The 20375-nt window shown below is 48.7% G+C and overlaps 1 protein-coding gene and 1 pseudogene across 1 annotated transcript; both read right to left on the reverse strand.

Moving 5' to 3' along the window:
* Window positions 1-2321: 2321 nt before the first annotated feature.
* Window positions 2322-16147, reverse strand: SF3A3 (splicing factor 3a subunit 3). Its single transcript, XM_066638437.1, has 17 exons — window positions 15940-16147; window positions 14008-14055; window positions 13821-13873; window positions 13430-13535; window positions 12828-12900; window positions 12551-12642; window positions 12271-12353; window positions 11718-11856; window positions 11475-11543; window positions 6193-6260; window positions 5892-5999; window positions 5641-5710; window positions 5391-5555; window positions 5181-5291; window positions 4291-4381; window positions 3868-3923; window positions 2322-2569 (listed from the first exon to the last, which is right to left on the reverse strand). Exons 1-17 carry the CDS (start codon window positions 16033-16035, stop codon window positions 2492-2494), a joined length of 1506 nt encoding a protein of 501 aa, XP_066494534.1. The 5' UTR covers window positions 16036-16147; the 3' UTR covers window positions 2322-2491.
* A 1206-nt stretch (window positions 16148-17353) lies between these two features.
* LOC136661849 (U6 spliceosomal RNA) lies at window positions 17354-17440 on the reverse strand (annotated as a pseudogene).
* Window positions 17441-20375: the final 2935 nt, after the last annotated feature.

Raw genomic sequence — 20375 nt, forward strand, 5'->3', positions numbered from 1 at the left:
GGATGTTCTCCTCACCTAGGGCACAACCAGTGCTCATCAAGGCTTGAGGGGTGGTGCACTGAGCCATCAAGCCTGGCCTCATGGGGATTTTTAGCCTGCTTGCCTCTGAAAGCTTGGCTGGAAACATCATCAAAGCACATAAACCATCTTAGAAAAAGGTGAAAACACAGCCCCTCAAGAGCCCAAGAACTCTTCAAACCTTCATTTCAAGAAAGGAAGCGACGACTGAGAAACCCTGTGCTGCTGGCTTCAACACAGAGTTAACAAGCAAAAGGTCTTGCAGGGGAATAAACAGTAGAAGGACTTGTGTGTGTAGCTTGAAACCAGATACATTCCAGTGAGTTTATATACAAAAATCAGAAAAGATTTTTGTATATAAGAAAAAGAGCTTATTGCCAGCCAAGGTACTTTTGCCAGTACCTGGAGAAGTACCTGGAGTTCAGTAAAGACTGAAAAGGATAGAGACACTGGTTGCGGGATAAGATGCTCTGACTCTACAGCACAAAGCCATAGAATTTTCTGCAGGCAAACTGGAATGAACTTGTGGCTCATAGCTTCCACCTCCTCTTTGCAATTTGAGTGTCTCATGTGCCATTTAGACAGGTCCTTTAGGCTGTACAGCTCTGCCCCATCCTGATCTAGCAGGATCTGATTCTCTCTGTCCTCCCAAGCTCAAATAGCCCAGCTTGCTTCCAGTAAAATAGCGGTTGGGGCTTTGGCTTCCTGGGGCAATTACAGAAACAAACACGCCCCAATTAGATTAATTATCCACTCCTTTCCTTCCTAGGGACTTCTGGTCAGTGGGGACCCAGAGTAGCAGCACAGAAACTACAACAAGCTGCAATGACAGCCAGGAAGCTTCTGACGCAGAGAGAAATGCAGCACAGCAACGGCAGATGAAATCTGTGCAGGTGGTAGGACCGAAAGGATTTTCTGTTCTGTAAGCCAGAATTTAATTTTATATTTTTCTGCTGCCCTCCCCCCTTTCCACCAAACAGGGGAATCTTCCACCCAGCAGACTTCCCATATGCTTGCTATTCCTATGCCAATACTAGTTTTCTATTCTGCAGAGAAGACATGTGGGCATTAAGGCCCCACTAGATGGAAACAGCAACATAATGATCACACAACATGATAATCATACATACAAAGATGGGCCCTGTAGTCAGGGCAAGTCAGCTTGCCAATGGGGACACTTTCCCGCTCCAAAAGAAGCTTTCAATCAAGGGTGACGTCCAACATTCCTCTGCCAAGGTCACAGGCTCCTGCAGTCCTCAAAATCCTCCCAGTACATTACAGAACTCTTGTAGTGCTCCGCTTCCTCACGTGAGAACTGGGGCTTACTGCACAGAACTTCAGGATAGCAAAAAGGGGAATGAGCAAAGGCAGGGAGGGACAGGGGGAACTATACCTGTAGACATAAAGGGACTCCACAACCTTGGTCCTATAACCCAGGGGTCTCCAAACCCCGGCCCAGGGACCAGATGCGGCCTGCAGAGAGCCTCTATCTGGCCCATGGCCAGCCTCTGATCTCCTGAGAGCCTCTGGCCCAGGTGACCAAACAACCAGTTGTACTTGTAGGGTGGGGAATGGGAGTCCATTTAAGTGTGTGCTTTATTTCTTGGGCTGTGTTGCTGCTTGGAGAAATCATTATTTGAGCCCATCCACTTATTCACTCATCTAAGTTCCATCACTAATGTATTTATTTAAATTTTATATTTAATTCCCCCCCCCGGCCCTTGGCACTGTGCCAGATATTTGAAGTGGCCCTTCAGCCAAAAAGTTTAGAGACCCCCTGCTCTAACCCTTTCCTGTTTCTTTGTGGCAGGTCTGACTCTGGTCTAGTTTTCAATAAGGTAGTGAATCTGTGCCTGTTTCAGGCTCCAAATAACAGACCAGAGAATTGAATGTTCCACATATTGAGGCTAAACTTCTCTTCCTCATATGTGTGTTTTGTATGAAGGGACACTCAGAAACATGAACGCCGCCCCCCACTGCCATGGCACAACCACGAGACAGGTTTATTGGCAAACAGAATGCAGCCTCTGAAACCAAGTGCTTTTGTCCTTAAGAACACAAACTTTCTGTATCTCCAACTCTTCTAGTGCAGCTCCAGAACAAAGTTTTAAAAAAAAGGAACTTCCAATTGGCTCTCTCACAGTTGACACCTGTTATCCTCCTCCAACCTAGGATAGCTCTAGAGGAAAAGAGGTGACTGGTATAAATATCAGCTCCTAGTGATCAAGGATAGAATTTTTCCATGCTGGAATTCTGAACTGCTCCATTAAAAAGGGATACAAAACACACCAGAATCCCATCCCTTCCATCTCTAAAGACAAGATTTATTTTAATGTTTTCAGATCCATACAAAGAAAGCTCATTGCAAGTGTCCTTGAAGTGCCTGCACACTGGAAAGAGGAAAATGCAGGCACATAAGAAAGGGGGCTGGAAAGAGGGAGAGGGCGCGTCCTGCTGCCAGTATCTCCTCCAATCACAGAAGGCCTTGACGTTTCAAGTCTTCATAGGTCTTTTTGTTGACCACGTTCCCACTGGAGTCCTCATATTCCTCCTGGAGAGAAGAGGGAGAAGTTGGCTGAGTTCCAGTGGGGGGGGGGGGGGAGAGAGAGAATGACAACAAAGCAATAACAGAATGCCAAGAGAAGGTCCAGATAGGCTCCCTGTGCCCCATCAACTCCAACCAAGCAGAGCAGCCTGGGGGTAGCAAAAAGGCTCCCTATTGCCAGTCTCCTGGTTCTCTTGATAACAGCTGGAGGCCCCTTAGGCGAACAAATGATTCAAGAAACATGACATACCTGCTTAAACTTAATGGCATATAAAATCTTTAGAAACAGAACTGAAAACTTCCTCTGTAAATTTTGGAAGCTTAATCAGGGTTATGGTTCAGTTTTGGAATAAGAAAAAAGTGTATGAAATCATACACACAGAAGTTGCATAACACTAGATCAGGAACTATTCAATAAAACCAATTGGCAGGAGATTTAGGCGTATCAAAAAAAGTACTTCCACCACCCAGGATGGGTGAAATTTTCTACTGCGTAAGGTAGTGGACCACTAGCTTAGTTAGTTTTAAAAAAGAATTAGACATAGCTGTGGAAGACAAATCTGTCTGTAGCCACAGGGACTCTATGCTACCTCCAGGTTCAGAAGCAGCCTGCCTTTCCATACTAGCTGTAGGGCAGCAACAGAGAAAAAGGGGATGCCTCATCTCCTACTCGTGGGCTTCCTAGAGGCATCTGCTTGGCCACTACAGGAAGCTGGACTTGATGGGTGTGACTCAGCAGGGCTCTTCTTATGCAGAAGTTTCAGTGTTTATCTAAATATCTGTATATATTCTTTTTCAATACTGTACTGGATGATTTAGGTTAGTTTTGGGGGGCAGGGCCTGGCACACATGCATATAGGCATAAAACAGTGCTTCCCAGACCCGCCCACTTGTGATGCCCCCCTCATGCTGCAGAGGCCTCCAGAACTGTAATCACCAATTATTTCTGGGTTGAGAGGCCAGACGCGATGCTACAACTAGCGGTAAGAACCTCAGGGTGGGTGGGCTTTTTCAAGTGCACAAAAACTGCATGCTGGAGCTCTGATCACTGACAGCCCAGTCCTATCCACACTTTTTTGGGAGTAAGCCCCATTGACTTTAATGAGACATGCATAGGATTGGGCTGTGAGTCTCCTACCACTGTTTGTAGGGTCAAGTTCTCACTGCCAGGCAGCAGGCATCCCATGCCGCCTCTGGAGAGCTGCACCTCACAGATTGGGAATCTCTTCTGGGATACGTCACTAATTCCTCCATGGCTGAGGTCTAAATAAGCACTTTCCATAATAGCCAATCCCCCTGCTTACTTCTGTGTCTGGCTGCCACCGCTCCGAAGCCTTCTGCTGCTTCAGCTTTGCCCACACTGTAACACAAAGAGCAATACAAGGTCAGAGGATCCCCAGCCTGGCCCATTTCCAAACTCCTCTGCTAGTACCACAGCAAGAGGGCTTTGCCTTCATCACCAAACGGAGTTTTTGGTTTCCTGTAAAAGCATTGCCATTGACAAAGTCTCTGTCTTTCTTTCCTCAAGCTCTTGCAGCCCATCTTGCCATTCTCTCCTTCTCTACCTCCAAAAGCCCAAGGAGGTTGTCACAGAGCCTTTAACCAGTCTAGAGGGGGAACCCAACCCCTGCATTAGTTCCAAGCAAATGCAAATGCGACAGTGCAAGCGTGTGCTGGCCATGATCCCAAAACAGCCAGTGTCAGAGAGATTATTTGTTGCCACTTACACGAGACTGCATCTTCAATCTGTGTGACATTTGCGAAGTGAGCTGTGTTGGGAATGCCCAGGCAGCGCATCCCATGGGCATGGCGCCATTCCTACAAGCAGATGTGGAGATCAAGGAGATAGTTAGATGCACCATGACTTCCCTCAAGTAGCTATAATGATTCAGAACAACTAGCAAGAGCAAGGAGAGGCTGGTCTCTTCCCCTGCCCTTCGTACAGACCATCGCAGCAACTGGGTTTAGAATACAAAGCCAAGAGCAACCCCTGGAATGTCCTTAGCCCAGAAGGGTCAAAATTGTTTCATACAGTGGGCCGAATAGCATTCAATAAACCTGCTGAGGGCTGGAAGTGGTGTCATAAAGCAGGTAATGACCAGAAATAAGCACTTTTTCAGAAACTCATTAGCTGCAAATGACAGAGGAGAAAATTGTATTTTCAAAATACAGGAGAGCCCAATTATCAGGTGGGCTGCCTTTCGGCAGTGACACCTCAACATAGTTTAGCAGCTAAGAACATCTGATGGTGGTGCTGAGCAAGCCTGAGAGACAGATAAAGAGCTTCTGTGGGTCGCATCCAGTCCATAGGCCTTACGTTTGACTCTTGCCTTAGCCAGTGGAACCCCCCCCCCACCTCTTTCTCTCTGAACAGATTAACTGTGGAGAGAACATGGAAGTTAAGATTTGACTATGATTTTCACAGATCTCGGCTACCCTCGCCAGGATAAAAAATCCCTCAGTAAATCAACAGTTACAGACAGATGCACCTGCCATCCAGAAGCCCCAGTTGAAGCTGACAACTCGTTCTGCAAGACCAGTTCTCTGAAATCTTCCCACCTTTGGCATCTTGTACTGTCCCAACCCAAACCATCACGTAACACCCCCCCCCCCCTACCGCAAAGTGTCTCTGGAAAGCTTTGGGCCCACGGTACGTGTAGTTCCCACAGATCTCACAGTTGTAATTGATGTTCAGACCATGGAGCTTGTAGAGCCAGTAGGGGATGGGCTGGAAGGCAAGAGAGAGTGTTAAGCTTGCAGGACTGAGAGCACAAGCCCAGTCTGACGTGATCCAGGAGGAGGCTCCTTCTACTTTTGTAGAGCTCACCTTGCCATCCCAGCCCAAGGGCAAGTTCTTGGGATTGTAGATTATTTCATTCTCCTCATCTTCACTCTCGCTTTCACTGATCTGTTCTTCCTCTTCCTCCTCGCGCTCCTCACCAGTTCGTGCCTGCTTGCGCTGCACATTCTCATGCGTCAACTGCCGCTGCTCCTATGGGAGGAAGCAGAAGCTGTGAACGCGGTTCACTCAACCCAGCCATGGGGCCACAACTGGGAAAGGGACATGGGGTACTTACCCCAAGTATCTCCACATACTCATAGATCTGAGCCTCCAAGAAAGCCAAGTCCTTGTTCCTCTCTGTGTCCCTGTCAAAGCAAAACAGCTCTGTGAACAAGCAGGCAACTGCACTCTTCATGCCTTTCTAAGGCAGCCAGCAGAGAGGCAAAAGGGAGAGCTACAAAAACTGTCAAGTGGGTTAGCAGACCTGTGCCGGTCATGCTGAACCCACCCTGCTGCCCCCTGCAACACGCCACACAGGTGACTTACCGCTTGCTCCCCTTCGTCTTTGGGTTCTTGGCAAAAAGGGAGGAATCTAAGGCTTCTAGGGACTTGCCCTTGGTGCTGAACAGCCTCTGAGCTCGCTCCTCGAGTGTCCTGGGGAGGAAAGGAGAAAGGGGGGGGGAAGAGGGAAGAAACCTGTGAAAATCTTCCATTTCCAGATGGAAAGTGTGCCAAAGCTGCCAAGTTCTGCCAAGATTCATGCAGGCCTTCCAGAGCCCAGTTCACACATCCATTCCAGCAGCAATCCTGAAGCCAGCCCCAAACAAAAATTAAACCCCTCACTTACCCACCACATTTCAGCCCCAACGCCAGCAGAGCAGATTTTAGCCTGTCAAGTCCAAGAGAGGCCAATTCCTGTGCAAGTGGAAAAATCAACAAATACTCAACGTTGGTTTATTCCAAACTTGTGGTTCTACTAAGAGCTCAATGCAGCTTACAAAACAGTTACAGTAAAAACAGGGAACCAAGAGAGCAACTGAAGGAAATAAAGCAATCCATATTCAACCAGTGAAAAAGAGTCTTTAATAAGTAGCAAAATACCAAGGGAGCAAGATACTCCTTCCTGGGCAAGGAATTCCATAGTCTGGGCACAACTGCTGAAAAACCTTATTCCTTTATTCCTGCCAGTCTAAACTTCAATCAGCCTTAAAAGCTGAATCCTAAAAAGAGCTTCCTCATTTGACAGTAGAAAAATGGATAGCACTGTTTGGGTGGAAGTGGAACTTGGTCCAGGTCATTTAATTCTGTAAATGTAATTTAAAACTGTAAAGTTTAAAAGTGTAACTTGCATCCAGAAACAAACAGCAGCCAGAACAGTTGTAGAAGTGGAGTCACATACTCCACAAAAATGGCTCCAGTTAACGCAATTCTCTCTCTCAAAAAAAAAATTCCAAGCAGTTCTGGAGGGTGATCTCAGGTTTTTTTTTTGTAAACTGCCCATGGGACCCTCACAGATCTCTGTGTCTTTGTGGGAGTCCTATTTTAAATCAATCTTTTTTTATGAGAATTATCAAGAACCAACCACTGATTATGCCTCCCTAGGGGATACTCAGGAATGGCCTCCAGTAACAGCTTCAGATATTAAAAAGCTTATTAGTGAGCTCAGTGTAGGAAAGGCTGCCGGACCAGACAGTCTACCGTCTGACCTGTAAGTTAGATCCGGATTGGTGGGCCCCTATTCTAGCCGATCTGTTCACTCAGGTGGACAGGTCAGGAATTATGCCTGCCTCCTGGACAAAATCCATCTTGGTTCTGCTGCACAAAAAAGGCAACAAAAGATTCCCTGAAAACTTCCGACCAATAAGCCTTTGGTAGTGGTAGCCAAAATGTACTCCAAACATTTGCTTGACAAGTTTTAGGTTGGTTATCAGAGAACAATGTTATAGGCCCTGAGCAAGCTGGGTTTCGAGCTGGGAAGTCAACCATGAATAATTGTTGGATCCTGTCGCATCTTGCAACAAAGTATGCTTCGCAGCGAAATTCACATCTATATGCTGCTTTTTTTTGGATCTCAAGGGTGCATTCGATTCGGTGGATTTTGTGGGGCAAGTTGACTAAAATGGGTCTTGATAGAAGATGGATTTTGTTGATACAGAGACTCCACTCTGGCACCTCTGGTCATATCAAATTGTCCTCACGAGGCGATTTGTCTGGGGAGGTTTCCCTGCATAAGGGAGTAAAAAACAGGGTTGCGTGCTTGGCCCCACCCTGTTTAATTTATTTGTTAATGATTTTGCCACTCACTTGCACAAAGTTGATGCCCACTGTCCTAAACTTGGCTCTGTAAAAGTTCCCGTGCTGCTTTATGCAGATGATATGGTCCTGCTTTCTCGAACCAGAATTGGCTTATGGCGCCTGGCACAATCAGATACTCGCCTATAGGGCGATAAATTTGTCCCAGCAGATCGTTCCTGAATCCGCCTTATCTGTGGGGCCACTAGCGGTCAGGGCTGTTTCAGGCACACTGAGGAGCAGCAGTGGTGCTGCTGGGGAGGGTGATGCACCACCCACTCCCCCACCGTGTGCTTCCCACCTGGAGCAAGAAGCCTGACGGAGCTGCTTGGCTCGCCTGCCGCTCCCTCCTCCTTGCTACTCCTGGGTATTGCAGTCCCGCCCGCTCAGGCTCCCTGAGCCTGGTCTCCTTGGCTCTGACTTTCTCTTTCTCCACCCCTGCTAGTCTTCGAAAGGACAGGAAAGGGGAGCAGGAGCCTGAAGCGCTTCCCACGCGTGTCATCAATGGGGCTTACTCCCAGAAAAGTGCGCATAGGATGGCAGCTTTAGAGCCCAAGCCAGTGCATGCCTACTCAGAAGTAAGTTCCATTATTGTCAATGGGGCTTACTCCCAGGAAAAGATCATAGCTTGAAGAAGTTTGCTTCTTCATGCAGAGTCTACAGCTCTGCATCTGCTTCTTCCAAGCGAGAGGGAGGAGGGGAGCCCCCCACACAGCCTCCCTGCCTCCCGCCTGCCCCCACTCCTGCACTGCCTGCTTCTCTCTGCCCTTCAGCCCCAGCCCCTCTCTTCCCTCCACCAGCCTTCACTCTGTTGTACTGTTTTCTCCCCCTTCTCCTTGACCGCTGTGCCCCCCTTCTCTTCTCCCTTCCCCACTGTTCCTCTTTCTCTGCTCCTTATTTAAAAGCCATGCAATCAGGGAAACTGACCAGGAAACTGATTAGAGCAGCAGTTTCCATTTGCACATCCCCCCAACACAGAGAGCAGAGTTTAACTGGCTCCCCAGAATCACCCCACTTCTTTAAGAGTGAAACCCCCTACAGCCTTGATCCTGCTGTAAATCAAGAGGAAGAAACAACCCTCAGACCAGGTGAGGGTGGGCTTGTTGCAGCTGCAGGATGCACCTTCCCTGAAAGTGGAAACACTCCCATCAAATGTCTCACAAACTACAATTCAGAGTACCATTACTTAGGAATAACACCCAGAGAAAGCAATGGGTCTGCTTCTGCGTAAATAGGGTTTCAGCTTTGTGCAGCTGCACTTGGTCACAGCCATTTGCTGTTGCTTATCTCTGCTGTGAATTGAATTGCATGCTCCCAGTTGTGTTCTAAGCTGTATGTTATATGTAGAGCTTCTGGCTTAAGAGCAGGAGACTCTGCCTTTGCATTGTTTTGCACCAGAAATGTCCTGAGAAATTCTGAGTGATAGATCACTTTATGTTTTAATTTTTTTCCTATGCTGGTCTTCAATCACTGGTTCATACATGAATTGATCACCAAAAATTAGCTATTAGTGGAGCTTTCACAGTCAACTAGCTACCTCCCTTCCTGCCTTGCTGGCCCTGCAAGCCATTCTGGATTATTGCCATTATTCCATTCTCTTTCAAGTACTCCTAAAGGTCCTGTTTAGTGCCCCTGGGGGTACATGAACCCTAGGTTGGGAACCACTGTTCTATTAGCATGTTGTTTACAATGCAGTTACTCTTTGATAGGAGGTCAAAGGAGGGCAGGAGGTCTGGTCTAGAGGGTAGAGCCTCCGTCTGCCTGAAGATAACATCCACAAGGCCGCCAGTTCGAGGCCATGCGACCTTGGAGCAGCTGACAAGCTGAAGCCGAGCAATTCCATCTGCTCTGAGCGTGGGAGGATGGAGGCCAGAATGTGAAGCCAGATCGGATTGAAACACCTTGAATGTAGTAGTTCTTGAAAGAAAGAACCTTCTTTGAAATTGTAAAAATCCCTATTTAAAATAGGGATTTAGATAAAGCCTGCCTATGTAAACCGCCTTGAATAAAGTCTTGAATAAAGACCAAGAAAGGCAGTATATAAATACCTGTTATTATTATTATTGTTGTTGTTATTATTGATAGTGTTTACAAAAAAAAGGTGAAGACCAGAATTTAAAAGTTTATGAATAAAAATGAACCTTATGATCTTTTACTATATTTTTAATAAATTAGAGACTGTCAGTTCTTAGGTAACAATTACTGATAGGTTATTTTTCAGGATCTGGCCTAGGGTAAAATCAGACAAAACTATAATCAGACCCCCCCCCCCAAGTTTATGACCCCAACTTATCCAAGGGTCATAGAAAATTCTATGATTTGTGCCTCAAAACCTGCCCTCTGCTTATCCGTGAGGTCTTATCTTATAGGCGAGTGTCTGCGGTGGTTTGGCATATTTTGAACAGAGCAAGCTCTCTGAACTGTGAAAAGTCCAAAATCTTGCTATTTGGCAGATCATGGAAACCACAGCTTTGGACTTTTAATGGCTAAACAATCAGGCAGATCAAGGAATTCAAGTATTTGGGCATTCTGTATCATTACAGACTCTCTTGGAGTCCGCACCGGGAGGCGAGGATCCAGGTTGCAAAACTGTCTACGCAGGCCATTGTATGTTTTTTCTATGCATAGGGCAATTCTTATATCCCTTCTGCCCTGCAAATTTTCAATACTAAAGTTAAGGCCCAAATTTTGTATGGAATACCTATTTGGATGTCTGCATTTGGTGCCAGCATTGAGAGAATCCAATCATGGTTCCTATATAAAATATTTGCTCTACCACACTGTGTCCCATACGCAGTATTATGTTTGGAAGTGGGCCAACACAAGTTAGAAACCATGGCCTGAGTGAGTTTCTGCAAATTTTGGTTAAGTGTTTGTTACGCGTCTGAGCAAGATATTCTGCTCAGAAACCTGTTAACAGATCCAACATTCTCGCTGGGTCTGTTATTGTTCCTAAATAAAGTTCAAGTCATAGGTCTCTCAGCAGATCTGTTAGGAGCCCTCTCACCAGAGTTGGCATTTAAAACTCTGAAAACCCGGTGAGGATGTAGAGCGTCAAAAGCTGTTTGCAGCTGCAACCACGACCTGTTCTCCCCTCAGGTTTTCGCTTTTCCCAATCCTGGATAAACAGCCCGCATACTTACATTTCCTATTTAATTCACAAGAACGGAGAGCCTTCTCCCTGGTGCGTTGCAATGTTATACCATCTAATTTTACATCAGGGAGATACAATGGCCTGAGTGTGCAAGCAAGGGTGTGTAGCTGCAACTCCCATGACACTGAATCTCTTTCACATATGGTTTTAACTTGCAAATGGTTTGACGATCTGCATTTGCAGTTTCTCAGGCCAATTTTGTCTTCCATACGTGGGTCGGGGGACTTTGTGCTTCATCAGTTGCTATTAGAAAGAATGAGGCATGTACACGCCAGGTTGCAAAATTTCTGTATGCAATTTTGAGGAGGCGTGGTGTGAGTTAGTAAGGGCAGAGTATTGGTTGAGTTTACGGGCTGTTTTAGGTGTGATTTAAATGTATTGTCTTATTTTATTTATGTTTTATTTATGCCAATAAAGGTTCCTGAATCTAAATCAGTTAACAACTTTGCAACAATATATTCTACACTAGCCAAAGTTGGTGAATATTTTTCAAGGGCAGCCCCACAAAGGGCATGTTATTATAATAATCAAACCTTGATGTGACTATAGATTCTAACCAAAGACTTCCCCCTCCAGTGCAACAGAGAGTAAGTTCCTGGACAAAACCCAGATTCCAGGAGACAGCAGGGGTTGTCCCGCTACCTTGTCAGCCAAAACAAATGAGGGACATTAAGCAAACAAACCTCCCAAGAAGAGAAGGCAGAGAGGTCCAGGTGGGCTCCAGCATGGGTGAGGGCGCTGCTTGTCTCTTTCTGCCAAGAGAAGATAAAGAGGCTTAGTGATTGAAGGCATCTTTTAAGCATTCTGGAGCTTCCTTAGCAGAAGCAAGAGGCTCCAGTGATGCCTATGGGAAAGGTTGCCTCATCTGCTCCAGGAGGCCATTACCCTACCACAATCTTCTCCCCTGCCCAAGAAACACTGCTTACTGGCCAACCAGGAAATGTGCCATTCTCCCACTTCTTCTCAAATTCTCCCTGGATTTTGCCAAACAGCTCATTCTGGTCCAACAGAGGCTTCACCCGGTCTGTGTAATCCTGCAGATATTCCAGGAGCATCTCCAAGTACCTAGAACAGTAACGAGAAGAGGATGCAGGGAGAGGTACAATTCCTGTGCTCAAAGCAAGGCTCCCTCTCCCACCCAATCCTGAACACAGAATGGATTTCTCCAGCTCCACCAGATATAGGAGACCTTGGATTTCTCTACATCCAGCAAACGGAGAGATGGTGTGCTCTGTGGCAACAGTGTTGCTTCTACTTCTTACTAAGCCCCTTATTGGGGGGGGGGGGAAATTCTGCCCACAGTGAAACATTGTCGGCACAAGACCACTTCACTAACATGGCCTCAACAACCTGAGAATACAACAAAAAAACTCAGGCCAGATGAGAAATACAAGATTAGAGACTGTGCACACAAGGCAAAAGGCAGCCTCAGTGTCTCTTGTCTCTCCCCATCTCATCAAGAGTTTTGCAAGTACTTACCTTCGGTACTCAGCATTTTTCCTTTCCTTGGGAATATCAAAGAGTTGATCAAAAGTGGACAGATATGTGATGTAGTCCAGTTTCTGCAGAAGACAGAAGAAAGAGCATTAATCAGCATGCTGATTAATGCAGAGCTTCGTGATCTGTTGCCAGCAGTTCTCTGGATAGTTCCCACTTTGAGAAGGCCCAGAAGGCAGGCAGATGGGAGCATACACAGAGGGCAAGAGAGAGGCCAAGAAATGTCCACCCAAGCCCAGGCAACAGTATGGGAATCTCTCACCTCTGAGGATTTGAGATTAATGTACTTGAGGTAACAGTCATGTAGATCCAAGTAACGGCCGTATCCTTCTTCATCAGTAAATTCCACCAGATCTGTAGGAAGAAGACAACGAGAGATAGCTTAGAACTGTCACAGCAAGAAAGGAGAGATAGCAAGAAAAAAAAACGGGACCCAACAAATGACCACTCTAGTCATTCATGCATCCCGAGACAATGGAGGACTAGCCTCAGGACAGGACAGCAAGCACAGAGGCACTCCAAACAAGCTCTACACTTACTCTGGGCCTCTTCACTGGGGTTCTCTCGGGCCTTCAGGAGCTCCTCAAACTCCACTGACATTGGCACGCAGATCTGTAGGGAAGCAAAGACATGCCCTCTGGTATTTAGAATTAGCCTGAGAAGTGCATATCATTAAAAATTGTATCACCTAGTCCCAAGTATATTGTAATCTACGTTAATTAGACAAAAAAGAAGACAAAGTGACCTGTCACTTCCAGATGAAGAATGGGAGTAAGAGTGGAAAAGTATCAAAACTTTGAGCTATAAAGCTCAGGAAAGTTTTTTTTGAAGGAAGTACACAATGAGAAAGACCCGGGAGGACAAGAAGCCAGCCAGGACAAGAAGAGGGAAGGCAGGCTGTAGTATGGCAGAAAATACAAAGGATGGAGAAAAAGGGGAAGGCAACACAGACACAAGGAAATCAGACAGTGGGTGGGCACCACCTCCATGGACCACATCACAGACAGCCACCTATACTCTATTGGGAGCAGGCACAGGAAAACCCAGAGGGTTGGTTCACATAGAGATATGTACCAGGGGAGGGGGGAGAGGAACTGGTCACACTGCTCCTGCTTGAGAGTTACTTTCCAGCTGGCCTCACCTCATTTGGATGCTTCCGATGGAACTCTTTAATCTGCTTTAGGCGATTGTAGAATTCAGCAAATTCATTGGGTCCCGATATGGCGCTGAGTTCCTCCTTTCGCAACCTGAGAACTCCGAAAAGAGCAAGCTAAATCAAATTGGTTGAGCAGAACAGGCTTGCAGGAGGAGAAGAAACAGAGGCAGCCCAGCCAACGGGCTCAGCTTCCATCACCTCCCACACTCCCCCCAAACCAGCACAAAGCATGCTGAGGACATCAACAGTCCACACTCAGGTCTTTGTGGTTCACCAATCTCTCACACTGACCCAAAGTCAACTGGAGCACTCCCACTGCAGCACTTTTGGAGTGTCAGAAGACCAGCAGAGGAGGAAGGTGGTCAAAAGCACTCACCCGTCTTTGTCATCGTACAAGTCCCGCAAATTGCCGCTCACTTCCATGTACCTCTGAAAAGGCAAAGAAAAAGCCTCAGGAACCTGAGCCAGCATGGAAGGCAGGAACACTGGGCAAGCAGCATTCAGTCCCCCCAGACTGGGAAGGTCACAGTTCCCCACTACCATCAGAAGGGTGAGATACTCACATCTTGCATGGCTCGTGTGCGGTGGTCCGAGTTGATCTGGTCCCGCAGCTGGTGGAAAGGGGATGAAGATGAGAAAGAATTAGTCTGTGGAATTTCATGCCACAGGATGTGGTGATGGCATCTGGCCTAGCTACCTTTAAAAGGGGACTGAAGAGATTTCTGGAAGAAAATTCCATCACAGGTTACAAGCTGTGATGGGTACGTGCAACTTCCTGGTTTTAGAAGTAGACTACCTCAGAATGTCAGGTGCAATGGAGTGGCCACAGGATGCAGGTCTCTTGCCTTGTGTGCTCCCAGAGACATAGTGGTGGGCCACTATGAGACACAGGATGCCAAACTAGATGGTCCCTTGGCCTGACTCAGTGGGGCTTGTCTTATGTTCTTAAGAAGATGGGCCAGGGCACAAGCCTACGCACTGCTACTCAGAAATAAATCCCATTGTGTTCAGTGGGGTTGACTCCCAGAAAAATGTGCACAGGATGGCAGCCCTAGTCAGGACCCATGAGAGGGGGGTAAAGGGGGTAATCTTTACCAGAGCCCAGGCTCAAAAAGGGAGCCCAGGAGCCAAAGGAGGGAACTCAGAAATTTCCTGGGATCTTACATTTTCTAATGTCACCCAAACTCTCTAACTCTGTGGGATGCCTGGGTATGCAGTGGCAGCTGCTGCTGCAAGCTACTGCATACATGGCACTCCTTAACACAGTGTCAGATCTGGGAGGAAACTGGCCTGCTGCAGTAGCTCTTTGGCTTGTGCCAGGAAGGAATGTATAGGAGTCAGGGACACAGTTGCAGGACAACTACAGCTGCTGCAGAAGTCCTGTTTCGGTGCAAACAGGACACTTTCTATCCTAGTCTGAGTCTAAATACAACGATACTAATTTTCTGCAGTGATCTGCTGTATTTGAAAGACTTTAGAGAGATTTAGGAGTGTGTCCAGTTTTCCATATCAATCTCAGTGTTTCCCAAACATTTTAACACTGGGACCCACTTTTTAAAATTCTCTTGGGTTCACAACAATATTTTATTTATTTCTTTATAAGTAATGATAACCAGAAAAAAGACCCTCACACTGTATCTCTCTATATTTACACATGCTTGCAAACTGCAGGAGCAGAGCTCTTTGCAGGGCAGTCAGCAGCTACAGTATCTGATTTTTCAAGTCAAGTCAACCTTTATTAGGCATAAACATTTAGTAGGTGAAGACTCTGTACGGAAACCGTAAAGAGATATCTGATTTTTGTATAGCCTCAGGGCTTGAGGAAATGAGTTATCTGATCTTGCCATCACCCACCTTTTCATTGGATGCTCTGCTACGCTGGTACAGGACCCACTAAAAATCAGGTTGTGACCCACTAGTTTCACTAGTGGAACCTCTGTAGGAACCTCTGTAGGAACCTCTGTATCTAATTGTATAGACACTGCAGGCAGGTAGACCTGGGCTCTGCAATGGGAAGCCCGGTAGACCTGAGCTCCAAAGACTCTTCCTGCTGTTGTCACCCTCCCCCTGCTGTTTTGCCCCCTGCCCACCCTGGTCAACACCCACCCTGCCCTGCTCTGCCCCCTCCCCACCCCTGCTCTGCCCACCCTTGTCACCACTCTCCCCCCACTCTGTTTCACCTCCTCCCCTCCCCCTTTAGGAAAAGGCCCCAAAGATACTCTGCCCCCCCCCGACCCAATGCCTCGTAGCCCTGGTGGGTTTCGAGGAGAAGTGGGGGGCACAGAAGCTGGTCAGGATCCCTTGGGGGGACCCAAGGAGGAGCACCCCAGCTTCTTGGGGACAACAGCGCAGGGGGCCCACAGAGGGGGGAGGCCTCGGGGGGGGCCCCACAGAGGGGGGAGGATCCACAGAAGGGGGGAGAACCCACAGAGGAGGGAGGCCTCGGGGGAGGCCCGCAGAGGGGGGCCACAAGGGGGGCACCCGACCCCCCTCACCGTGGACTTGCGAGTGAGCATCTCCTTCACCATGACGTCCATCAGACGCTCGCGCTCCTCGTGGTAGCGACGCTGCTGCTCCAGGATGGTCTCCATGGCGGCGGCGGAAGACAGCCCAGAAGAGACGAGACCGGAAGCGGGTCCCTCCAGAAACCAGAAATCGTCCGTCCTCCCGCCGCTCCCCCTCACCCTGCCTCCCCGTGCCCACGCAACTAGAGTTCCGTCGTCGCCGTACGCATGCGCAGTGGGTCTCTGGAGTACATGCAGGGTGCGCGTGCGCGGCGGGCAGCCCAGGCATAGACTGTGCAAGGCTAGACTCCCGCTTGCGTGGATCACGTGATGTTTGGACGTGAGTTTTAGAGCCCGGCCTATGCAGTATCTACTCAGAAGCAAGTCCCATGAGAGTCAATGGGGCTTGCTCCCTTGTGAATGTGGGTAATACCTTCACACTTACCTGGGAGTAAGCCCCATTGACTTGCTTCTGAGTAGGCCTTGCATGGCCTGGGCTCTTCCCGAGGCTCTGTCTACAGGTACTTGCAGACTGCAGAGGCGGAGCTCTTTGCAGTGTCATTAGCAGCTACAGTATCTGAATTCTCAGTAGCCTCAGGGTCATCTGATCTTCCCATCAACCTTTGGTGACCCACAAGTGGGTCCTGACCCACAGTTTGGGAACCACAGCAGTAGTGGGTTTCACATTACTGCTCCTCCCAAGTGGAGCTGATATAGTATTGGATGGTGATGATGAAGAAAATGATGAAGAAGAAGCACTCTACATGAAAAATGCCTTTCTTCCAAGTTACCACCACTCTTCTTAGTTGGCAGCCTTCAGTCTCGGAAGACTCTGGTATCATGCTCTGAGTGGTGGTTCCGGCACAGCGTCTAGTGTGGCTGAAAAGGCTGATTCGGGAGTGACAATCCCTTCCACACTGGGAGCAAGTGCAGTCTGTCCCTGGTCTGTCTCCCTGCCTTCCTTCTTTGCCTCTTTGCCTCAGTCTGTTCTCTCCCACCGTCGGAAGCAGCCCCTGGCATCACGCTCTATACCAATCGAGTGAAGACTTATAACCGGTAAACTGCTGCTTCCCGTGTTGTGCCGACGCTGTATAGCAAAGTTGGAATGTCCTCTCTAATGCGCGGTCGCAGGAGTTGCTAGAATGTGACTGTGTACAGCTGCGAACTGCCTCAGGGACTCCAGCTCCGGATTTTGCCTCGAGGTTGACTCCTGAAGCCTTTTCCACAACTGGATATAGCCACAAGGCAGTGGAGGTTTGAGGTCAGAGTTTCCTTCTCTTAGATGAGCTGCCTTCCCAGGCTGACGAGTCCCATCTACTCGGTGGCTGTCTGGTCGCCTCTTATGACAAGTACAGCCAAGCTGAGGGCCTGTTCTTATCGCCAGCCCCCAGGGGATGATGCAGGAAAAAATATGGAACGCTTCACAAATTTGCTCGTCATCCTTGCTAATCTCTGTATCATTCCAATTTTAGTATATGTGCTGCTGAAGCAAGCCGAAGTTACTGAAGTTGCCGAAGTTACCACCACAGGGCACCAGGAAAGGAGGAGCAAACCTCTGGAGGAGAATTTTGCCTTCCCTCTGGTGCCAGCCATGATTCTTACAGAGATTTGGCTGTGGTCATAAGAACATAAGAACAGCCCCACTGGATCAGGCCATAGGCCCATCTAGTCCAGCTTCCTGTATCTCACAGCGGCCCACCAAATGCCCCAGGAAGCACACCAGATAACAAGAGACCTCATCCTGGTGCTCTCCCTTGCATCTGCTCCAAAGGGCTTTTGCACCTCTGCAGAGCCACAAACAGACCTACAATCCTGGGAGCAAATTCCACTGAACATAGTAGGGGCTGAGCATAGAAGAAAGCAGAACACTTCCTTCTGTGTACACATGAACTGCATGTCAGACACCTTCTATATACCTGCATATGAGCTGTTATTTACATGGTATGGGGGGGGGAAGGGGGAGGTGAATATAAAACACAAAAGGATTCATGCTTCCTGCATCTCTCTCTCTCTCTCTCTCTCTCTCTCTCTCTCTCTCTCTGTGTGTGTGTGTGTGTGTGTGTGTGTGTTGCCTGCTGCTTAGCTCCCCACTATGCATGATGGGGTAAGGGAGAAAAATTACCCCATATATGCCCAGAGGCACTCTTGACTTGATTACTATATTACTTTTGTATGTGCAAGGGCTAAGTTTTGGCATTAAAAAGAGCTGCACCCTGAAAGAAGAGAAATGCTGTTAGTATTTGGGGAGCAAGGGAGTGAAGGGTTTTCACTGCCCCACCCCCAAGGATATGGTGCTGCCCCCAAGTGGCTAATGCAGAGGTTTCAGTGCCCTCTTGCCTAAGGGCAAGGAAGTGGTTGGAAGCTCTCCTGTTGGCCAAGAACTCCTGCCACTGAGTCTCTTTCCCAGGCTTGCCCATATATGGTGGGGAGAGATAGCAGCAGCAGCAGAAAAGCAGCCGGCCTATCTCGAGAACAAAGGGCAGTGCAAGGCTAGAGACAGTCCCTCACTCTGGGGGCTCTTTGGGGGCATGTGAGGGCAGATGAAACAGAACCAGGCAGAGCTGAAGGGACTCTTGCTGCAACCAAACAAGAGCGAAGTAACAGCCCTGCCTTGCCTGTTCTCCAAAGGGAAGGAAACATCCCCTCTCATCCCCAGGAACCACCAAGCCAGAGACATAACTTAGGCAGCCTGAGGAGCAGCTGCCTCTGGCAGTATGCAAAGGGGGGGTGCATGACTAGTTACCGAGGAGGCACTGGTGGTTTGTTCCCCCATTTCTTCTCCTGTGGAAGCTCTCCAAGGAGCTCCTGGGGCAGTGATGTCCTGATGTCACATGGCATGTGTCACATCACATCTGGGTTCTCCTCAGAACAGGGTGTGCAAAGCCACCTGCGCAGCCTCCTCCTCTGGGGAGAACCTGAAAGTTTCATCACATGATGTCATGACATCACCATCTTGGATGCCAGGGCAGTACATTACGCCTCTGCACCAAGCAACCAGCAATGGATATCTTTTGGGTACATGCTGCTCTCCCTGAGCACATGCTCTGCCCCAGAAATATGGGCAACCTCTGCCTACAGTCCCTTGCCTGCCTTTTTCTGTCTGCCCCTGCTCCTGGCACTGGCTGGTTAACAAGAGAGCATGAGACGGGGGCCTTCTCTGGTGAGGGAGAAATATTTAATATTTCCACATCCTCTTCCTTGATGCAGACCAGCTGCTGCTGTCCCTCCCTGGCTCCCAGCATGTGCAATCCAAGAGGCCTGCTCTAGCACACTAAGAATTATAGATGAGGTCTGCTGCTCCCAGGAGGGTCATTCTCTGCCAGGTCTGAACTGAACTCAAATGGGGGAATATGGGGTGGGGGAGCTGTCTTGGCTACCCAGACAGCCTTTCTCCAGTGGGCCCTAGCCTTGGAACAGGTTGTAGTCCAGTGGTTTGTGGGCAAGGTCAGGTCAGTGCTCACTTTGGGGCCATAATGTTGGCATTCTTCAGTCTCGGAAGACTATGGTATCGCGCTCTGAATAGTGTTCTGGAACAGAGTGTCCTCTCCAGTGCGCGAAGCCTGGGTAAAGTAGGATAGACTATTACCCATGCAGCAAATCCCCCCCTCTCCACATCGCTGAAATGGTCCAATGGAAAGGCAGAGGCCAATATGGTTGGTTCCAGCGGCGTCGCAGGAGTTGCCAGAACATGACTGTGTTCAGCCATGAACTGCCTCAGGGACTCCGGCTATGGATTTTGCCTCGAGGTTGACTACTGAAGCCTTTTCCATAACTGGATGTAGCCACAAGGCAGTGGAGGTTTGGGATCAGGGTTTTTTTTCTCTCAGATGAGCTGCCTTCCCAGGCTGATGAGTCCCATCTACCCGGTGGCTGTTTAGTCGCCTCTTACGACAAGTACAGCCAAGCTGAGGGCCTATTCTTATCCCCAGCCCCCAGGGCTGGGGTCCGCAACCTGCCATTCTGGAGCCACAAGCGGCTCTTTCAGCCTTCTCCTGCGGCTCCCTGCGGGGCCAAGCCGTGGGGGGAGGGGCACGCTCCTCCTGTGAAGCAGCCGCTGCTCACCAGCCCGAGCGCACAGGCGCAGCTCCCTCACCTCCTGCGGCTGCGCCCCATAGGAGAGGGCATGAACGGCTGGCGGAGCAGCTCCTGCCCAAACAGCCCGCAACGCCGCCGCCACCGCATGTTCCCTCCCGCCCGAGCCACAGCCCCAGCCGCCTGCCCGTGTAGGGGATGGTGCATAAACGAATCTGACCCCATGGAGCCAAGGCAAAAGCAAGCAATTGAGTGCAGCTGCTCTGTCCTCCTCCCAAGCTCAGGGCACAATCCTGTGCATCTCCTCAGAAGTAAGTCCCATTGTGCTTGCTCCCAGGAAAGTGTGCACAGGATTACAGCCTTCAAGCTCCCCACTCAGCATCCTCCGTCACTCA

The sequence above is a fragment of the Tiliqua scincoides genome, chromosome 10, assembly GCF_035046505.1.
Source record: "Tiliqua scincoides isolate rTilSci1 chromosome 10, rTilSci1.hap2, whole genome shotgun sequence".
Classification (NCBI taxonomy): Eukaryota; Metazoa; Chordata; class Lepidosauria; order Squamata; family Scincidae; genus Tiliqua; species Tiliqua scincoides.

Excerpts from the sequence above, each read along its gene's own strand:
- SF3A3 (XM_066638437.1), bottom strand. The coding sequence starts at position 16,035 with ATGGAGACCATCCTGGAGCAGCAGCGTCGCTACCACGAGGAGCGCGAG. Across the intron at positions 11,544-11,717 it reads GCACATTTCCTGGTTGGCCA|AAAGAGACAAGCAGCGCCCT; the intron begins GTAAGCAGTGTT and ends TTCTCTTGGCAG. Across the intron at positions 5,711-5,891 it reads AAGACGAAGGGGAGCAAGCG|GGACACAGAGAGGAACAAGG; the intron begins GTAAGTCACCTG and ends TTGCTTTGACAG.